The sequence below is a fragment of the Lonchura striata genome, chromosome 32 (genome assembly GCF_050655825.1).
Source record: "Lonchura striata isolate lonStrDom1 chromosome 32, ASM5065582v1, whole genome shotgun sequence".
NCBI classification, from domain to species: Eukaryota; Metazoa; Chordata; class Aves; order Passeriformes; family Estrildidae; genus Lonchura; species Lonchura striata.
In genome coordinates, this window is record NC_140734.1 from 4,134,640 (window position 1) to 4,153,333 (window position 18,694).

General features: G+C 49.6%; 1 protein-coding gene across 1 annotated transcript; it reads right to left on the bottom strand.

Moving 5' to 3' along the window:
- Positions 1-5,346: 5,346 nt before the first annotated feature.
- LOC146764625 (EF-hand and coiled-coil domain-containing protein 1-like) lies at positions 5,347-18,403 on the bottom strand. The gene is made up of 6 exons (XM_085564069.1): positions 18,315-18,403; positions 15,239-15,896; positions 15,118-15,207; positions 9,840-9,873; positions 7,322-7,429; positions 5,347-5,447 (listed from the first exon to the last, which is right to left on the bottom strand). The coding sequence occupies exons 1-6, from the start codon at positions 18,401-18,403 to the stop codon at positions 5,347-5,349; spliced, it is 1,080 nt and encodes a 359-aa protein (XP_085420195.1).
- Between the last annotated feature and the right edge of the window lie 291 nt (positions 18,404-18,694).

Here is an 18,694-nt window from a genome sequence, read left to right on the forward strand (position 1 = left end):
CGGTCGCGTGCCTGGCCTGGTGCACACCAGGTGCACACAGGAGCTGAGGGATCATCCCTGCACACCCCATCCTGGGAGAACCCAGTTCATTGATGACTCTGGCACGGTTTTATGGCACGGCAGCAAAAGAAGGCAAAAGCAAGGCTAGAATTGGCACCATTCCAGCCACTTTACATTTTGCCATGTGTAATGGAGATAGGAACTACAAATTTCCTGTTCATGCACAATTTGCTGTCTGAGAGCACTCAGTTCTCCAATCACAGGGGCTTGCAGGGGTGTGTCTGAGATTACTTTTAAAAACAAAAACAACCTTTATGTGCAACACCTGTGTATCAAAACTTCACCATACAAATCACAAGGTCATTTCTGCTGTTAAATGGATTAAAAAAAAACCCAAAAAGCAGAAAACAAAAGTAAAACTGTGACCAAATAAAACAGGCAAACAAAACAAGCACCAAGAAAAAAAAAAAAAAAACAACAGCAAAAAAAACCACCAACACAATAATCCCCACAAATGCAGAAAAAGATAAAAATCAGGTGAAGGAGGCAGAGATCCAGGAGCAACAAATAGGCAGAGGAACTACAGGAAGGACAGCTAATAAGAGACATAAGAAGTGGCTATGATTTCAAACTAGCCAGGGGACCTGAGATACTCTTCTCACCCTTCTGAAAACAATCTGACATAAAAATGAACAGCAACATAAATGATGATGATTGTGATAAGGGGAGTCTGCATGTTTAGCTTTAATATCTCCATTGCGTGTGAGTTGTGTTTTCCTTGTTACGTCACATCATCTGGCAAGGGGTTGTTTCTGTGCAAAGAAAAATACTGCAGTGGAAAAAGAAGCCAGCTTGGAAAACACTGAAAGCACGAGCTAAGAAGAAAGTACCTTTTTTAAATATGTTGTTTGGTTGGATTGCTGTTTGTTCATGGGTTTTTTGTCTGTCTTGGAAAACAGCCCCTCAGATGTTATTGCATGCAGCAAGTCCTTTGTAAAGGGCTGTCTTTGAAATAAAACAGCCAGTTTTGTGATGCAAGACAGAAACAGCTTCCCTTGGGCTACAGCTGGAAGGCTTGGAAATGTGTTCCAGAAAGTCATGACAGGACAGAGTCTGATTAACACAATTGAATGTGATGAAGTGCAAGATGTAAGTTATCCAGTCAAATAATCAGAGTATTCAAATGCCAAGCAGTGGGAAAAGGGCCACGCATTGGAATGATAGGAAACAGACACGGAGGCATGATGGACAAATTTCTCAGCCAAACCAGACCAGAAGCACTGGGAGCACAAAGGGAGACACCCAGGATGTTATAAATAAATTCACTTTCACAGGCGGAGTTATTGATGGTTAATGATAAGTTATTATGGATTGTTAATAATATAATGAGTTGTTATATGATTAATATGGTAAATTATTGAGTTGAATGTACAGTTGTTTAAGTGTATGTATATGGCTACTAAACAGAGAAAGGGGGGTGGTAAGAAGGTGCTAGAGTAAGAATCTTCTAGAAAAGTCACATTCTGGTGTGATGACAGCAACTGGAACTACGACTGGGAAATGAGCCACCCAGTAAGATTGCTGTGTTCCAAAATGATTGGTCAGGACTGCACCATCTTACAGAGCTCTCAGTGACCCAGACAAGGACCAGTGGGCCAGAGGATCCAAAGCGCACCAACCAAGCACCCCCAGGAGAGTTTAAAAAATCCCTGGGTGCGGAGCCCCCGGGCTCTTTCGAGGGTACCTCGTGTCTGCAGGAACACCTTGTTACACAGCACTGTTAGAGCTACCTCTGGCTTGTCACGCAGGCCCTCGGCTTACCCTGAGGCCTCCTCCTCTGTTGTTCTAAGTTTTAATAAACAGGCACATTTTTTTTAAAGCCATCAGCCTCCTTTTAATTTCATTTTGCCTGTTTACCACGAGGAGGCCCAGCAGCTCCTTGCTGAGGGCCCATTTCATGCAAGAACCGGCACTCCGAATATTAAATCAATTCAAAATAAAAGGGTGGGGGGAGATGGCAGTGAGGTGGCCTCACAGGTTCAACTCTGCATTCTGCTTTTGTCACCGACATTAGCCAAGATACTGTGCTTGTTTTCCTGGACAATTTGTAGTCAGCAGAGCTTCAGTGCCTTTGATCAAATCAGTCTTAAGAGCAGCTCGAGGCTGTGTCAGTTATTTAGACCTGAGCAAGGACTGGGGTGCAGCCAACAAAAGAACATTAGCTGCAGGCCACCCGTACAACTTTCCCTATTAATGAGCACAAAGCCTTGATTTTTGGAAACAGAGGGATGTTGGGAGGATTTTTGCACCATCAGGCCAACGTACAAGACTCTGGATCCTCCCCATGAACAGGCAGGGCCCAAAGGTTTGCAAGAGGCTTTCTCCCAGCTTTGCAAAACCTTGGCCAAGTGTCCCTTTGCTGTGCTGAGAAGAGGGAAAAAACCCCTCAAGTTTACCCTGCTGCTGCACAGCTCATGAGGGATCCCTGCACACCTTAGGAGAGGCCATAAATACTCCTGAGTGCCTCCTGAGGGATCCCTGCACAGCTCAGGAGAGACCCCACAATATCCCTGAGTGCCTCATGAAGCCCAGGCCCAGATGATCCCACTGAAGGAGATGTGCCCTCAGCCCCGGGACGCTCAGCATGGGCTCCCCCAGCCCCTCGGGGCCCCGCCGCAGGTCACAGCAGCCCCTGCCTGGCTCCTGCCTGCCCTCACCGTGGGCATCCACGGCTGCTCCTAGCCATGGAGCTCAGCCAGGGCTGGTGTTGGCTGGGCTTTGCTGGTGGAAACACCTGGGCATATCTCTGACAACTCTTATCATTTATTTGAACATAAAATGTGGGCCAAGTCCTGCCCTGGCAGAGGGGTCCTGCCAACCTTCAGACATGGTAGGGGAACAGGGCCAGGGGGCTCAGGGGCAGAGGGTCTCGTTGTGGATGGGTGTGTTTTGGGAATGGCTCCAGATGGTCCAGAAGTTGTGGCAGGGCAGATGGGGACAGATGTGAAGAGCTGGGAACACGGGTCGTGTTCTGTCTGCCTGAGTTGTTAGGCTAGTCTTCTGAGGATGCACAGCAGCAGCACCTTGGGAGAGAGCAGTGGCTGAGGCCCCAGCTGCCAGTGGCACACAGGGACCCTCCTGCACAGCAGGGCCCAGAGCTGGCAAGGCTCCCCAGCACGGCTGGAGCGGCTGGCACACCTTGGCCCAGCTGGACAGCTGCCCCTCGAGGCCCCGGCGAGCAGGGGACGGCTCTGGGCAGGCTCCCTGGCCAGGAGCGGGCCCCAGAGCGCCTCTGCCTTTCAGGGGCCATCTCGTCCCCGCTCTTTCTCCTCCCCACCTTGCTGTGCCTCTGCCCTGTGCCCCTGGGGCTGCTCCTGGCCAGGCAGCCTCAGGGGGAGCCAGCACTGGCTGCAGCCCCAGCGGCCCCCCAGGACAAGGCCCAGCAATGAAGAGGCCAAGGGAAGCACTGGGCAGCAGCAGAACCCTCAGCAGAGTTCTTTGCACAGCCATGGACTGGCCACAACTCCACTGCAGCCTCACTGGGAATCTTCCCTGACTGTCAGCAGCCTTTAAAGGAAGCTCTTGGAGAATGAGATCAGCAAAACACTCACCAATTTCTCATGCAGAAATACCAGATTCCAGGCGAGCACATCATCAGGCCAAGTGCTGCACCAGCCACAATGGCCACCAACTTCATCAAACAAGATGTTCCCCAGCAGAAATCTCTTCTCATGCTTTTCCAGATTTTGTCAGCACGTGTTGAGGTGCCAGCTGCATCTTGGGAGCAATGGAAAGAGTGAGCCATTGCTATGCTGCACTGCTGAGCTGGCAGCACGGTGGATACGGCCAGCACATTCTCACTCTCTGTTTTCCCCAGAGCTGGGGCCTGCAGGCACCTTGCCGCCTCTTGGCACAGGACTGCTCAGTGCCCAAAGCCCTGAGCCTGCATGCCATAATTCCTCTCTGCTGTGCTCTTCTGCTCCCAGCAATACTTGTCAAAGAGGTGGATAAAGACAAGGCAAATGCCCAGAGTTTTGGAGCTGCTCCAAAACTCCACCCTTCAGTAAACAGCTGCCTCTCTGCATCTCCCCAGAGAGCAGGAAATTGCAGGCATCTCAGGCCCATGGTGCAATTTGAGCTCCTTATCAGCTGGTGCCAAATGCCTTCCTGCAGAGGCTGGGGAGAAGCTGCAGCCAGCCCAGGCTGGTAAACAGCCCTGCAGGTCCTGAGAGCAGCAGCGGGGCAGCAAGGCTGCCATGGATCCGTTCCCACTGTCCCGGGCACGGCCTGTCCAGATGTGCAGGGAAGGGTCCCAGCTGCTGAGTCCAAAGGGAAGGGGGAGGGAAATGCACCCACCATGCTGTCTCTCCAGCCACGCAATTCAGGGTGCGGCTGTAGGGCACAACTGCTCTATGGCACAGGAGCAAAGTGTCAAGAGCAGGGACAAGGAATAAGGAGAGGTCTTCTGTATGATTGCTAACTGCGTTTATTGCCAGGAGAGTCAGTGACAGAAACACACAAATGCAGGCTGCGGGAGGGTTTTTAAACAGGAGAGGGTACAGAGCTTTAACCAACTGGGAGAATCCTGGGGAGGAGCACAAGGCGGGGATTACAATGTTTAAACCAATAGGGAATTAGAGGGGAGGGAAACAATTGAAACAAACCAATGGAGCCTCGAAGGATACAAAAAGGACAGGGAAGTTTCTGGAGAAAGGGGCGATTATGAGAAGGGATTGACATTCAGTGGCACGAGGAACAGGGAACATTCGGCTACAAAGGGCAGGTCTTTGGCAAGTTGGACAACCAGGGCAAAACCAACAACACAAGGGGAAAGGAACAATCCATTAAGGATAAAATATGCTATAGCAACACAAAAGTGGGAGGTTTATAGAACCGAGCATTGAAACAGAATTGCAATTGAAAACACAATAGAAACAACACCTCAAGACCTCAGTGCTCAAGAGAAGAGCTACAGACACCACCACACTGGATATATCTATATCTATATCTATATCTATATCTATATCTATATCTATATCTATATCTATATCTATATCTATATCTATATCTATATCTATATCTATATCTATATCTATATCTATATCTAATTTATATATCTATATCTGTATCAATCTAATCTATGTCTATAATCAAGTCACTTCAGCTTTAAATAAAATCTCTTCATTTATCCTTTTCCTATGAATTGTGGTTAGAAAGAAGTTTTATTTTATACAGATACATTTAGTAAAGACATTAAATAACAGATGCTTTTAAGGTGTCCAATACAGGAACTGCAGCAAATTCGTCCCTGATTTCCATTCATGAGTGCCTGCTGTCAGGGAGGGATCAGAAGTTCCTGTCTAGAGGGTGGGAGCAGATGTATGCGCCCTTTTCCAGGATCTGCTTTGCAGCTTTTTTAATGGAGCCATCCAGGTTTTCATCGGCACCTATGGTGAAAGAGATAGAAGTCAACTAAGGCACCGTAAAGAGCTGTTGTAAATCTCTTTCAAGATGTCTTTTTGAATACAAATATAAACGTAATGCCAGGAAGATACTGAACATTCTCTTCTGAAAAAGACTGATTATTACAGAGTGAGCTTCAGAGAGCCAATGTCCAACTGGTCAGTACTTCCCAAAGAGTCCAAATCCCTAATTTCCATCGGTTACTTGTCAGGAATATATACAGAAAAGATAGATTTTATATTCCTCAATAAAGAACCCTGGAAGTTTGCTTCAGCTATGAAGTGAAGAGAGTCTTCTCAACAGGTTCCGAGGCTGCTTCTTCTTTGAACTAAAAGCAGAGCAAAACTCTTCTGTTGGTCACATCAAGCCAACATAAGTTTCATGAGTCTGTGAAAGACATAGGAGTGTAAATATTATTTCATATTATTGTACTTACTGTTTTCTAATTCAGCCATGGGGTAAATAGGCCATAATTCACTTTATCAAATAACTGGAATAAGCTCTGGAAAATAAGGTTTTTTTCAAACTTTCAAGTTTTCAACTTTTTCAAACTTTCAAGTTTTAAAAAAGGGAAGGAATTCCGTAAAGAAAACGATGTAGAAAAAAAGACTGTAATTTAAACTTCTCAGAGCCCTTTGATAATCCAGCCCTAAACCCCCGTCATGTGCAGTGCAGCATTGATGGTCCTTTTGAGCCCAGAACTGCCAAGAGTCAGGGCCGGGATGAGCCTTTACCCCAAACTGGCTCCAAGACTGAGTGGGAATCAATCCACAACAGGACTCACACAAAGAGCAAAGCCTCAAGGCCAAAGCTAAACCTTCATCAGGATGGATTTCTTTAAACACAGAACAGGAACAAATTTACTTGTGCGGTAAAATCACTGTTACCATGAAACTTTACATGAGCTACTAAATAAGCAGTGTCCTGTCCTGATGTGTGTTGCCCAAATACTGTTGAGAACTTGCTGTGCCTCTGCCCTGTGCCCCTGGGGCTGCTCCTGGCCAGGCAGCCTCAGGGGGAGCCAGCACTGGCTGCAGCCCCAGCGGCCCCCCAGGACAAGGCCCAGCAATGAAGAGGCCAAGGAAAGCACTGGGCAGCAGCAGAACCCTCAGCAGAGTTCTTTGCACAGCCATGGACTGGCCACAGCTCCATGCAGCATGACTACAAGTTCGGTACCAGTGCTATGAGCAGAGTTACAAGAAAACTGTGGAGAAAAATGAACTACTGACTGCTCTCTTGCTTCCGAATGCCAAGATAGCAGCCCATCAGCACAAGTGGCACAGTGAACAGTGTCACCACCGTGCCTATCATGCAGGACCTGTGCACATGCTGGGGGCAGACAATTCTTGGGATGCGCACTGGATCCAGGACATATATTCCTGTTTCAGTGATAACGTCTGTGGGAGCAATGGGGAGCGTGAGCCCGCGCTGTGCTGCACTGCTGAGCTGGCAGCACGGTGGATACGGCCAGGACGTTCTCTGTTTGCCCAGAGCTGGGGCCTGCAGGCACCTTGCCGCCCCTTGGCACAGGCTGTGCCACCTAACAAAGCCCAGCAGGCCGGCAGGAGAGCCCGGGGCCAGCGCAGCTGCTTGGGCCGTCGCTGCTTGGAGGGACAGGGGCCAAACCCATCCCTGAGCAGCCCCTGCCAGCCCTGGCCCTCCCTGCCCTGTGACAGCTCCCCCAGCCCCAGGGGACAGAGTCAGGCCCTGTTAGGACACACTGGAGCCTTGCTCTCCCTCTCCGGCCTTTCCCCATCCTGGGCACCCCGTGCAGCCACTCCCAGGTTTCAGGATGTGGCTCCCACAGAGGGACCCCACCAGGACTGCTCAGGCTGGCTGAGCCTGGCACAGCAATCACCTTCTGTGGCACTGTCTGGCATCTCCCTCATTCGTGCATCGGGGGCTGGCATGGAGCCATTGCTTCCTCCAGAGAGTGCTGCGTTCAGCAAAGCCCTGTGGTCCATCTCTGGAGAAAGGAAAAGGGTCAGCTGGATCAGGTGTAACCATTCCCCACTGGGGAGGTGGCATCCTCAGGGTGCAATACTTGTCAAAGACATGGATAAGGGTCAGGAAGAGGCCAAGGCTCTTGGGGCTGCCACAGGACCCACTGTTTTACAAACAGCGCCCTGCCTGAACTGCCTGGAGGCCAGGAAATTGCCGGGGATTGCAAGCCCGTGGTGCAGTTGGGGCTCCCTGTACCAAATGCCTTCCTGCAGAGGCTGGGGAGAAGCTGCAGCCAGCCCAGGCTGGGAAACAGCCCTGCAGGCTGTGAGAGCAGCAGCGGGGCAGCGAGGCTGCCATGGATCCCTTCCCACTGTGCTGGGCAGGGACTGTCCAGATGTGCAGGGAAAGGTCCCAGCTGCTGAGTCCCAGGGAAAGCTGAGGGAAATGCACCCACCACGGTGTCTCTCCAGATCACTCAGGATTTGTTCCAGATGTTTGGATTCCTCCAGGGACTTACTCTCTCCTGTAGGTTTGTTCTTTCTTCTCAGGGGACCTTAAGAGAAATATTTCCATTTTCCAGGAATGGATTGCACAAAACCAAAGCTCAGCCTGTGGGGTGAGCAAGGACACATTACTCACCCCTGCAATGGGAGCTGGACTTGTGTGCAGCATCCAGCCGTGGAGTAGGGAAAGTCCTCCCTGCAGCCCCACCTGTAATGACCAGGAGCACAAAGCAGGGAGAAATTGATAGATTTTAATTAAGACTGAAAGTAGCTGGATTGGGCTTTGTTGGCTTTTTTTTTTTTGATCACATAGAGTTGATCAGCAACTAATGCTACTTGACCTTTGCCAAATACTGAGGACAAGGAAACAATATCTGGAAAGTAGATTTTAATACCTAGCTATGCATTCACTTTTCAAACTACTCACTATTATGTTATTGCACAAGTTTCTGTATACCTGTAATGTCATCACTATGGTCTGTACTTAGGAGTCAGAAGTTTGCTGAAAAAGATTTCCAATGAAGTTGTGTTCAGAAGAAGAGGGCAGGGAGCAGCTGGGGGTGTTCTGGGGCTCTCCTCTTTGTAGTTTTCATTCTTCCTGGGACCTCAGACTGGTGACTTCATGGCTGCTGCTGATTTCCTTTCCCTTTTTTAGATGCAAATGGTGAAAGTGTCTTTGACCTGCCTTGCTGGACATTGTGAAGAGAACAGTCATCTACTGCAAGTGGAAGTGTCACAGGTGGAGCAGGGTTCTGTGAGTGCTGTGTGAGTATCAAATCAGACCTGGTCAGACCTGGTCAGAGCTGCCAGAACAATCGGTTCATGCTGCCCTTCCCTGCTCTGCCTGTTCCACGCTATTTCATGACAGAGTAATGGAACTGCTGTTAAGTGTGTCACTCGAGCCAGGATAGCAGAACCAGCAGAAGCCAGCCCCAGAATTAATGGGGCTCTGCAGAGGAGCCCCAGACTATTAATCAGTCTGCCTGCAGAACTGGCTCCAACTCTGAACTCTTGTGACCACACTCTGAAGAAAACATCCTTCCAATATTTCTTATAGGCACTTCTGACTGAGACACTGCATCTGCTTGTGCAGGTAAGAATCCAAAAGTTGTTACTTCAGGAAAAACCCTGTGGTGGTGCACATCCAGCAAATGCTATCAGCACATCCTGACTGCACATGCAGTAGAAGAAGCAGCAGCATTGTACACGTGGGTTTGTTTAGCTGAGCTCCCCTACACTTTAAATAGAGTGCTATCCATAACTATAGTTAATGGCACACCGGTGCCATACCTTGCTCCTTAAAGCCTCCCTGTAACTCAACTTTATAAAAAAAAGTTAATGCCAAGGCTGAATGAACAACTGCGGTCTCGGTCCAGCAGTGGAGGGGTGACAAACACTGACTGTGAAAAACTGCATTGCCTTGTTTGTTCATCAAGAGTGTGAAATTAGGGTAGAGGAAAAGGGTGGGGGTCAGGGTATAGAACTTGCAGGATTAGGCAAGGCTAGGTAACTGCAAGCAAATACTGTAAAACAATGTGATAACTATATATGGAAACAAAAAAAAAAGATCTTGCAGGACTGGCTGGAACTGATAACCTCAAGTGGAGGAGACCCATCACCCCTCTTGTGAAATCAACTGTTGCCAGCACAACTCAGAGAAGATACGAAACAGAAAAGTATAAAAAGGGACTGAAGAGAAGGAAGGGTGTCAGCCCTTGGCGGAGCGGAGACTCCCCAGCTGCACCCAGCACTGTTTGCTTGCTATTGCTTGCTGTAATTAATAAAATTATTAATTTAACTTAAAAGGCTGAATCAAATTATTCGTCTCAATTTATAACAAATTTGGTGCCGTGACTCGGATCGGAACACCTGGAGAGGGGGCCTCGCTAAGGAGGCGCCCCACTGCCTTTGCTTTAACAGTGGCCTTACGGGTACACTCCTCCCCAGACTCCAACCGATGAACCTAAAATCCGATAGCAAGCAAAGAACTGCCGGCGACCCCCTTAATCTTTGTGCACGAAGCCCCGGGCAAAGACACCGGATGGTGTAAGTATTTTCCGAAGGACCTGGTGTCCGGAGGAGGCCTGTTCTGGGAGAACAGGACCGCCTGGTCGGGGGTCGGGAATCCTGCAGTGTGACGAGTGTGGTGTATGAGAGGGGGGCCGGCAGCTCGGACTCCCCAGGCAAGTGCGGACCTCATAGTAGTGCGGTTCCCATATCCGGCGACGGACTGGGCCACGAATTGAGGGAAGCAAGTGTGTGTGTGTTAGAAGGCACTCCAGAAAATGGGTCAGAGGAAAAGCAAGCCTGCTGAACCCATGGGTGGGGGAATCCCTGTAAAACTTCCCCATATTTCAGAGAATAGTCCATTAGGCTCAATGATTAAATACTGGAATGCCTTTCCTTCTAGGAAGGGAAAAGATAAAGAAAAAATGGCTCATTACTGCATGGAAGTTTGGGGGGGGAAACAAATAAGAGGGGATCAGTTATATTGGCCGATATTTGGGTCTTTTGAGGATTGGATCTGTCAGGCCTTAAATATTTACATTAATTCAAAAGAACCCCTTAATTTAGAAAAAAGTAAATATGCAGTCCTCTAGATAAGAGGATAGACAAGGACAAAATTATTTGCTCTCAATATCGAGAGGAAGAAAAAGAGGCCAAAAGAAATTGAATTACCCCCAGGTATCCCCCCTCCCTATATACCGCCACCACCACCCTCTCTTCCATTGCCACCTCCACCGCCACAACCTTTATACCCCCCGCCCCCGGATCCTTTGCTAGTAGACCACCCGGGTCCCTCGGCACCCACCCAAGAATTATCGGAGGATGAGGGTCCAGAAGGTGAAAGGTTGGAGGAAAGTATCCCTGAGGGTTCTCGGCGAGTAACCCGAAGCCAGACCCGACAAAAGGGAAAGCAAGAATTGGCTATATTTCCCCTTAGGGAGCATGGAATGGGAATGGTGCCTAACCCAAATGCAGCGCAACCAGGACAGCCTGCCCAGATTCTAGGAATAGGGTACATATCCGTCCCATTAAACTCGGGGAATGCTAGGGAATTTAAAAAGGAACTCGGAAATTTGTTAGAAGATCCTTTAGGGGTGGTGGAGCGGTTGGATCATTTTTTGGGACCTAATATTTATACTTGGGAGGAGATGCAATCCATGTTAGGGATTTTGTTTTCTGCAGAAGAAAGGAGAATGATTAGGGAAACGGGCATGAGAATCTGGGATGATGAACATCAGCAGGGACCATTAGCAGATACTAAATGGCCCCTACAGAATCCCCAGTGGAATAATCAAGACCCGTTACACCATACCCATATGGGCGATTTGCGAAATATAATAATACAGGGAATAAGGAAGGCTGTCCCTCATGGACAGAATGTACAAAAGGCATTCAAGGAACAACAGAAAAAGGATGAAGATCAACTGAGTTGTTGGAGAGGCTGAGAAAAGCCTTTCAGTTATATTCAGGAGTGGACCCTAACACTCCTGAAGGGGAGACACTGTTGAAAGTTCATTTTGTGGTAAACTCGTGGATGGATATTAGAAAGAAGTTGGAAAAGTTAGAAGGGAGGCAAGCGAGGGGGCTGGATGAGTTACTGCGGGAGGCTCAGAAGGTTTATGTTAGGAGGGAGGATGAGAACTACAAGAAGCAGTCTAAGATTATGTTAGCAGCTGTAAGGGAAGGACAGAGGCAATCTCCCCAAAGAAGGGGTGGTGGCCACCCAGGAGGTTTGAGGGGAGCTGGTCGGCAGGTGAATGAAGGAAGACAAGGTAGAGGAGATAGGATTGTTTGCTTTTACTGGGGGAAAAAGGGACATATGAAGCGGGAATGCCGACAAAGGATGGCTGATGAAGAGCAGTTTAAGGAAGATTAGGGGTGTCAGGGGCTCTATCTGCTGGGGACAAGAGAAAGAACAGAGCCCCTGGTAAAATTAAAAATAGGTCCCCAGAAGCAAGAATATGAGTTCCTTGTGGACTCAGGGGCGGAAAGACCGAGTGTCCGGACCCTTCCCCAAGGGTGTAAGATTTCATCTGAAATAATACAAGTGATTAGAGCCAAAGGGAAACCCTTTGGAGTACCTGTAATCAAGGATGTCCTTTTAGAAAGTAACTCCAAATTAGTAATTGAGTAATTTTTATTAGTTCCAAAAGCAGATTATAATTTACTGAGAAGAGATTTGATAGTTAAATTTGGGATAGGGATAGAGATTAGCAAGGGAGAACTAACAGTAAAATTGTGTCCTCTCCAGGCTGAGGATGAGAAAAAGATTAATTCAGAGGTTTGGTACTCCCCTAATAGTACAGGAAAATTAAACATTGAACCCTTTGAAGTAACTATTAGGAACCCGGAGATACCTGTCAGAATTAAGCAATATCCTATACCTAAGGAGGGGAGGCAAGGACTGAAACCAAAAAAAAAAAAAATTTAGATGGACAGTCCTTCCCCAGAGATTTACAAAATCCCCAAATCTGTTTGGATAAGTTTTAGAACAAATACTGGCAAGTTATTCTTTAGGGGAAGGGACAGTGTTATTAATATGTGGATGATTTATTAATTGCAAAAAAAAAAACCCAAACGAACAAACAAAAAAAAAACCCAACACATACAACAAAACAAAACAAAACAAAAAAAAAAACCAAAACAGTAGCATATCTCTCCAAACTCCTTGATCCCATTAGCCAGCCACTGCTCTTCTGATAGAGGAAGCTGGGAAGATAACCTTTGGAAGTGAGCTAAAAGTCTTATCTCCCCATAACATTCATGGAGTTTTGCAACAGAAGGCCGACAAATAGATAACGGATGCCAGACTCCTAACGTATGAAGGCATCCTAGTCTCTTCGCCTAAGTTAAGAAACCACGGGCCTGAAAAACCCGGCCCAGTGTTTTTTTATATAAAGAACCAATTACAGAACTAACACATGTTTACCTCCAACAGATAAAGGAACAAACAAAAATAAAGCCAGATCATGAGGAAGAAAAACTAAAAGAAGAAGCTCAATTATATGTAGACAAGTTCTCTCGAGTTCTGAAAAAAAAAAAAAATTAAAAAAAAAAAATCGGGTATGCTATAATAGATGAGAAAACATTTAAGACAGTAGAATCTGGTCCCCTTAGCCCCAGCTGGTCAGCCCAAGCATGCAAATTATATGCTGTGCTTAAAGCTCTAAATTTATTGAAAGGAAAAAGTGGGACTATTTTTACTAATTCTAAATATGCCTATGAAGTAGTTCCTACTTTTAGTAAAATCTGAGAAGAAAGAAAACCACAAGAACTGTGATACGGACGGCCGAGAAAGAGTGGACGCATGCCAGTCGAGTTAAAAGTCCAGCCACCATGGATGACCAGTGGAAAGTAGACAGCCAGCCTAGGAATTTGAAGGTCACCATTAAGAAAAATCTAGGAACTCTGTGTGCATCATTTAAGTCGGTTGCAAAGGAGAACAAAAAGGGATATAATTACCTACTTATTAGTAATTTTTTAGTAGTTTATAATAAGGTAGATTATACTTATTATCCTTTTGTGTGTGTTAGTAATTATTTTAATGATTATTTGATAATTTGTAATAAGGTAGATTGTGATTGTTGTCCTTTCAGGTGCTTTGCATGTAAAATTTGCCAAGAACGGTGGCAGGTCCATTGCCAAGGGGGGAGGCCGCCAACTGGGGTCTGAACAGAAATTGTGTTAAAATCAAGAAAATTGAAAAATCAGTAGATTTGTTTCGAGTCTGAGGACTGGTAAAAAATATACACCAAAGGAGTGCATCAGGAAACTTTTGTTTCCATACTAACAAACCCACTCCATTTGTTGCCCAAATTCTAAAAAGGTGTTGTCAGAGGGAACTAAAGGGGGTCCCGTGCGACCCACCCCCGGTCAAAGATAAAAATTGGGAACAGTATGAAGTTAGGCGGGAGCAGGGGAAAGGACGCCCAGACGAGTACCGCTGCTGCCGAGGAGATAATTCACCTCGCGGCTTGAAGCACCGGAGACGGCAAGCGAGGCAGAGGGGAAAAAGCCAGGTCCCCCCCAAATAGAATAATGCTGAAATGCTCCAACTATTGCCAACCGAGTACTAGGCTCCCCCAGACGACCGGTCTGATTGCCTCTGAAACACCAGAAAGGCAACAAACCCAAGAGGGGAAAACAAGATATTATGCAATAAAAACAAGGTCATAACCCCACCCTTATTGGAAAATAATATGTTAGTGCTTTGTACTGTATACCAAAGAGAGGGTTCCCCAGCTTTGCACCAACCCTTTAAGTAGACAATAACTGGAGTATATAGTAGAGTAATTCAGAGTCAGATAACATCCAGACCCCCTAGATTTACCCCACGGTTATGCAAACTAGCCCCTGTAGAGCCCTGTTTTAATAACATAGGATTTTATATGCGTCCAGCATCAAACCCAGGGAAAGGGTATTGCAATTACCCTAGGGAATATTTCTGTAGGTACTGAGAGTGTAAAACAATAGCCTCAGATTGGCAAACAGCAGGAGATAAAATTGGAATAGCAAAAAGAAAATTGAAGGCAGCACACCTGATGCTGATCAAAGCCAAATATGAAACTCTCCCTAGAAATCCTGAAGTAGGAGAGACTTTAATTCTAGCCCACCAAAAAATAAAACGATTTGATGAACAAAATGGTAGAAGAAAAAAAAACGGGGGAATGTGAAAAACTGCATTGCCTTGTTTGTTCATCAAGAGTGTGAAATTAGGGTAGAGGAAAAGGGTGGGGGTCGGGGCATGGAACTTGCAAGATTAGGCAAGGCTAGGTAACCGCAAGCAAATACTGTAAAACAATGTGATAACTATGTATGGAAAAAAAAAGAAAGATCTTGCAGGACTGGCTGGAACTGGCTGGATAACCGCAGCAGAGGAGACCCATCACCCCTCTTGTGAAATCAACTGTTGCCAGCACAACGCAGAGAAGATACGAAAAAGGAAAGTATAAAAAGGGACTGAAGAGAAGGAAGGGTGTCACCCCATGGCAGAGCGCAGACTCCCCAGCTGCACCCAGCGCTGTTTGCTTGCTATCGCTTGCTGTAATTAATAAAATTATTAATTGATCTTAAAAGGCTGAATCAAATGATTCGTCTCAATTTACAGCACTGACTTTCCGAGAGCAGCATCTCTCCTGCAGCACTCGGGCCCGGCCGAGCCGCCCCCGGGAGGCCGGTGCAGAAGCCGGCCCGGACTCACCTGCAGCGCCAGGCACCGCGCCCCGCTGCTCTGCAGGGCGGCGCGCATGTGCTCCAGCAGCTCCCGCAGGTGCCGTTCTCCTCCCGCAGCCTGGCCATGCGCTCCTCGGCCGCTCCAGCGCCACCATCTCCTCGCAGCGCTCTCGGCAGCGGGGCCCCGGCGGCCGCCGCTCGGCGCTGCCCGCGGCCCCGCGGCCGGCGGGGTCGGCGCGGCGGCGGCGGCGGCGGCGGGGGCTGCGCAGGCGGATCTGGGTCTCGATGTGCTCGCTCTCCCGGCCCGGCGGCAGCCGCGGCCCCGCGCGGGTGCTGAAGTGGCCGCAGAGCCGCGCGTGGAACTGGCGGAAGGTGAGCTCGGCCGAGAGCCCGTCCCACAGCCCCGCGCACTCCTCGGGCTCCGCCGCCTCCTCCAGCCCCAGCACCCGGCACAGCGTGCGGCAGTCCTCGCCGGGGATGCGGCCCGCCCCGGCATGGCCCAGGCGCTGCAAGATCTCCTGCAGGTAGCGGTCCAGGCCGGTGGCCAGCACGGCGATCTCGTTCTCCACACCGCGCACCAGCCCATAGTGGGAGGCGAGGGCGCTGACCAGCCACTGCGTGCGCCGGGCCGGCCGCCCGTAGGGGTCCCAGCCCTCCGGCGGCTCCATCGCGCCCGCCCGGCCCGCGGCGCTGCCCGAGCATCCCGAGCGCCCGCCCGGCCGAGCGCTCGGCCCCGGCCCGCGGCGGGGCGGGACGGGCGGGGCGGGGCCGCCGCCGCTCCAGCGCCGCTCGCCGAGCAGCGTCCGCCTTTGTCCGGCACCAAAAGGGATTCCGGCAAAGCGGCCCGGTGCCGCCCTGCTCCGTCTGGCTGCCGAGCCTGCGCCACAGGTGCGTCTCTCATTTCTTAACTCCTTTCTCCCCTCTGCTTTCTCTTGAACGCAAGCAAGACAGCAGCATTGCACAATCCACTTGGACAAGTAAGGCTCGTGAACGAGTGAGTGCTTCCACTAAATTAAAAACCCAATGTGCTTGAAAGCCGACCTTCTGTTCGCTCAGACCTGCTCACCTCTGTCGATGAGCTGACTTTATGGTGTTGCTGTGTGGCTTTTCAGGGGTCTGGCATAGAGATGAGTAAGCGTTAAACTCGCTCAAAGAAGCTGCCCAAAGCAGTGACTTTAGTCTCTCTTTGGCTGGCGAGTAGGACCGGCCTTGTTGAACGCAGTCAGCAGCACAAGCAGGGATCCTCCACCAGCATGGACATGCCACAAACCAGGACGGGCACCAGAGGGACTGTGGCACCAGAGGGGACCGGGGTACCAGAGGGGACTGTGGCACCAGAGGGGACCGTGTCACCAGAGGGAACCATGGCACCAGCCGTGCCCCGCTACCATGAGCAGGGTGGCAAAGCCAGGTGCTGCTAACAGGCTGCATTAACAGGCCAGACAAGGCATCATGAGGAACCAGGTTTGAGTACCATCCAAGGAGTCCTGTCAAGAGCAAATAGTTTGAATATTCTCTCTAGGACAAAAAAAGAGCAAACCAAACCAGCTGATATGTGAGGAAAGTGAATTCAAGTTCATTTAAAGCGCTGCTCAATTCAGGGCTGGGTTTCTTTTGAGTGAACTGATGCTAATAAATATTTTCTTTCCTATGGTGGGGTTTCTCTGCAAACAGGCTTTGATGGGAAATTTCTGGCCCCATTTGGTTTTGCTCTTTTAAGATAAATCGAAAACCTGAGTAGCTTTGTTGAGGAATAAAGAATATTTTATAGCTCAGTTTATTCTCAGGAAGAGCCTTACATTTTAGCACAGGAGGAAGGTAAGGCAAAGGTTTAAAAGCTTTCCCCTCCTGGAGTGCCACATTCTCAGAGGAGTCTGTGAGGAGAAGTTCCCTCAACCAAGGCTAGGGCTCTTTGCCTCCTCTGCAGGCTCATTATTCTGGGAGTTCCACAAGCCTCAGCTGCCACTCTAGTTTCCTCTGAATATTTCTTGTTGTGCAGTACACAGGGAGAATATTTTGTGCTAGGTTCCCCTCGGCTTTGAGAGAAGTCTCAGTAATTGTGGTGATTTTTAAGTCCAGATGAACTTTTTATGAATAGTAAGGAAAAAGGAAGAAGTATTATGGAAAATTAATTACTCAAAATGTGAGTGGCCCAACCACACTAAAAACAAAGTCTAAACTGAATAATATTTTTTTTTTTTTTCGCCTGATAGGTGGGGTAAAACATGCAATGCTAATAAAGCCTTTAAGAGATGCAGCCAGCAGCCAACTGTATGAAAATCTAAGTGGTAAAGGATGAAACAGAACAGGGAAGAATCTTCAGCCCTTCCTGTTGAAGGTAGAACAGTATGAAAAGTGACTGTGGCTGTTGTGCATAGGTAAGGGTGTTATTTGTAAAGGAGAGCAGGTGCCCCAAGCTGTTGGTAGCCCGTGCCCTGCCATGGCTGGCCCACTTCCAGTCCTAGATGGACCAGGGCGGGGGGCTCGGGAGGGGAGGAGGTGGGGGGATCTCGGGAAGCTTCTGCATCACAACTGGTCTGGGGGGCCGTGGGGGAGGCACGGAGCGCTGGGGCTCTGCTTTCTTGGGCAGCTGCTGCTGCTGAGGCGATGTCTGAGAGCTGCCAGACCCGAGGCTCTCTGGGCTCCCTGGGGGCGAGGGGGAGTCACGCCTTCTCGGCCGGGATGCTGGAGCTGCGGCAGCGCTGCTGTGGAGAGAGCAGTGGCTGAGGCCCCAGCTGCCAGTGGCACACAGGGACCCTCCTGCACAGCAGGGCCCAGAGCTGGCAAGGCTCCCCAGTACGGCTGGAGCGGCTGGCACACCTTGACCCAGCTGGACAGCTGCCCCTCGAGGCCCCGGCGAGCAGGGGACGGCTCTGGGCAGGCTCCCTGGCCAGGAGCGGGCCCCAGAGCGCCTCTGCCTTTCAGGGGCCATCTCGTCCCCGCTCTTTCTCCTCCCCACCTTGCTGTGCCTCTGCCCTGTGCCCCTGGGGCTGCTCCTGGCCAGGCAGCCTCAGGGGGAGCCAGCACTGGCTGCAGCCCCAGCGGCCCCCCAGGACAAGGCCCAGCAATGAAGAGGCCAAGGAAAGCACTGGGCAGCAGCAGAACCCTCAGCAGAGTTCTTTGCACAGCCATGGACTGGCCACAGCTCCACTGCAGCATGACCGGGAATCTTCCCTATCAGCAACCTTTGAAGATGCTGGAGGGTAGAAATCCGCAACAACTTACTGTTTTTGTTCCTTCCACCACCGGAACCCGAAACAGAACAGGACCACAGAAAGTGGCACAGTGAACAGTGTCACCACCGTGCCTATCATGCAGGACCTGCGTACATGCTGGGGGCAGAAAACTCTTGGGGTGCTCGGTGGATTCAGGGCATCTGTACTGGACTTGCCAAGCATTTCTGTGGGAGCAATGGGGAGCGTGAGCCCGCTCTGTGCTGCACTGCTGAGCTGGCAGCACGGTGGATACGGCCAGGACGTTCTCTGTTTGCCCAGAGCTGGGGCCTGCAGGCACCTTGCCGCCCCTTGGCACAGGCTGTGCCACCCAACAAAGCCCAGCAGCCCGGCAGGAGAGCCCGGGGCCAGCGCAGCTGCTTGGGCCGTGGC

What these genes read in the sequence shown, in the direction of transcription:
- LOC146764625 (XM_085564069.1), bottom strand. Translation starts at nt 18,403, where the DNA reads ATGATAGGCACGGTGGTGACACTGTTCACTGTGCCACTTTCTGTGGTC. An exon ending in CGCGGTGCCTGGCGCTGCAG is followed by an intron (nt 9,874 to 15,117) that starts GTGAGTCCGGGC and finishes ATCGGATTTTAG; the next exon opens with GTTCATCGGTTGGAGTCTGG. An exon ending in GTCTGGGGAGGAGTGTACCC is followed by an intron (nt 7,430 to 9,839) that starts GTAAGGCCACTG and finishes TCCTTTCTCCAG; the next exon opens with AGATGGACCACAGGGCTTTG.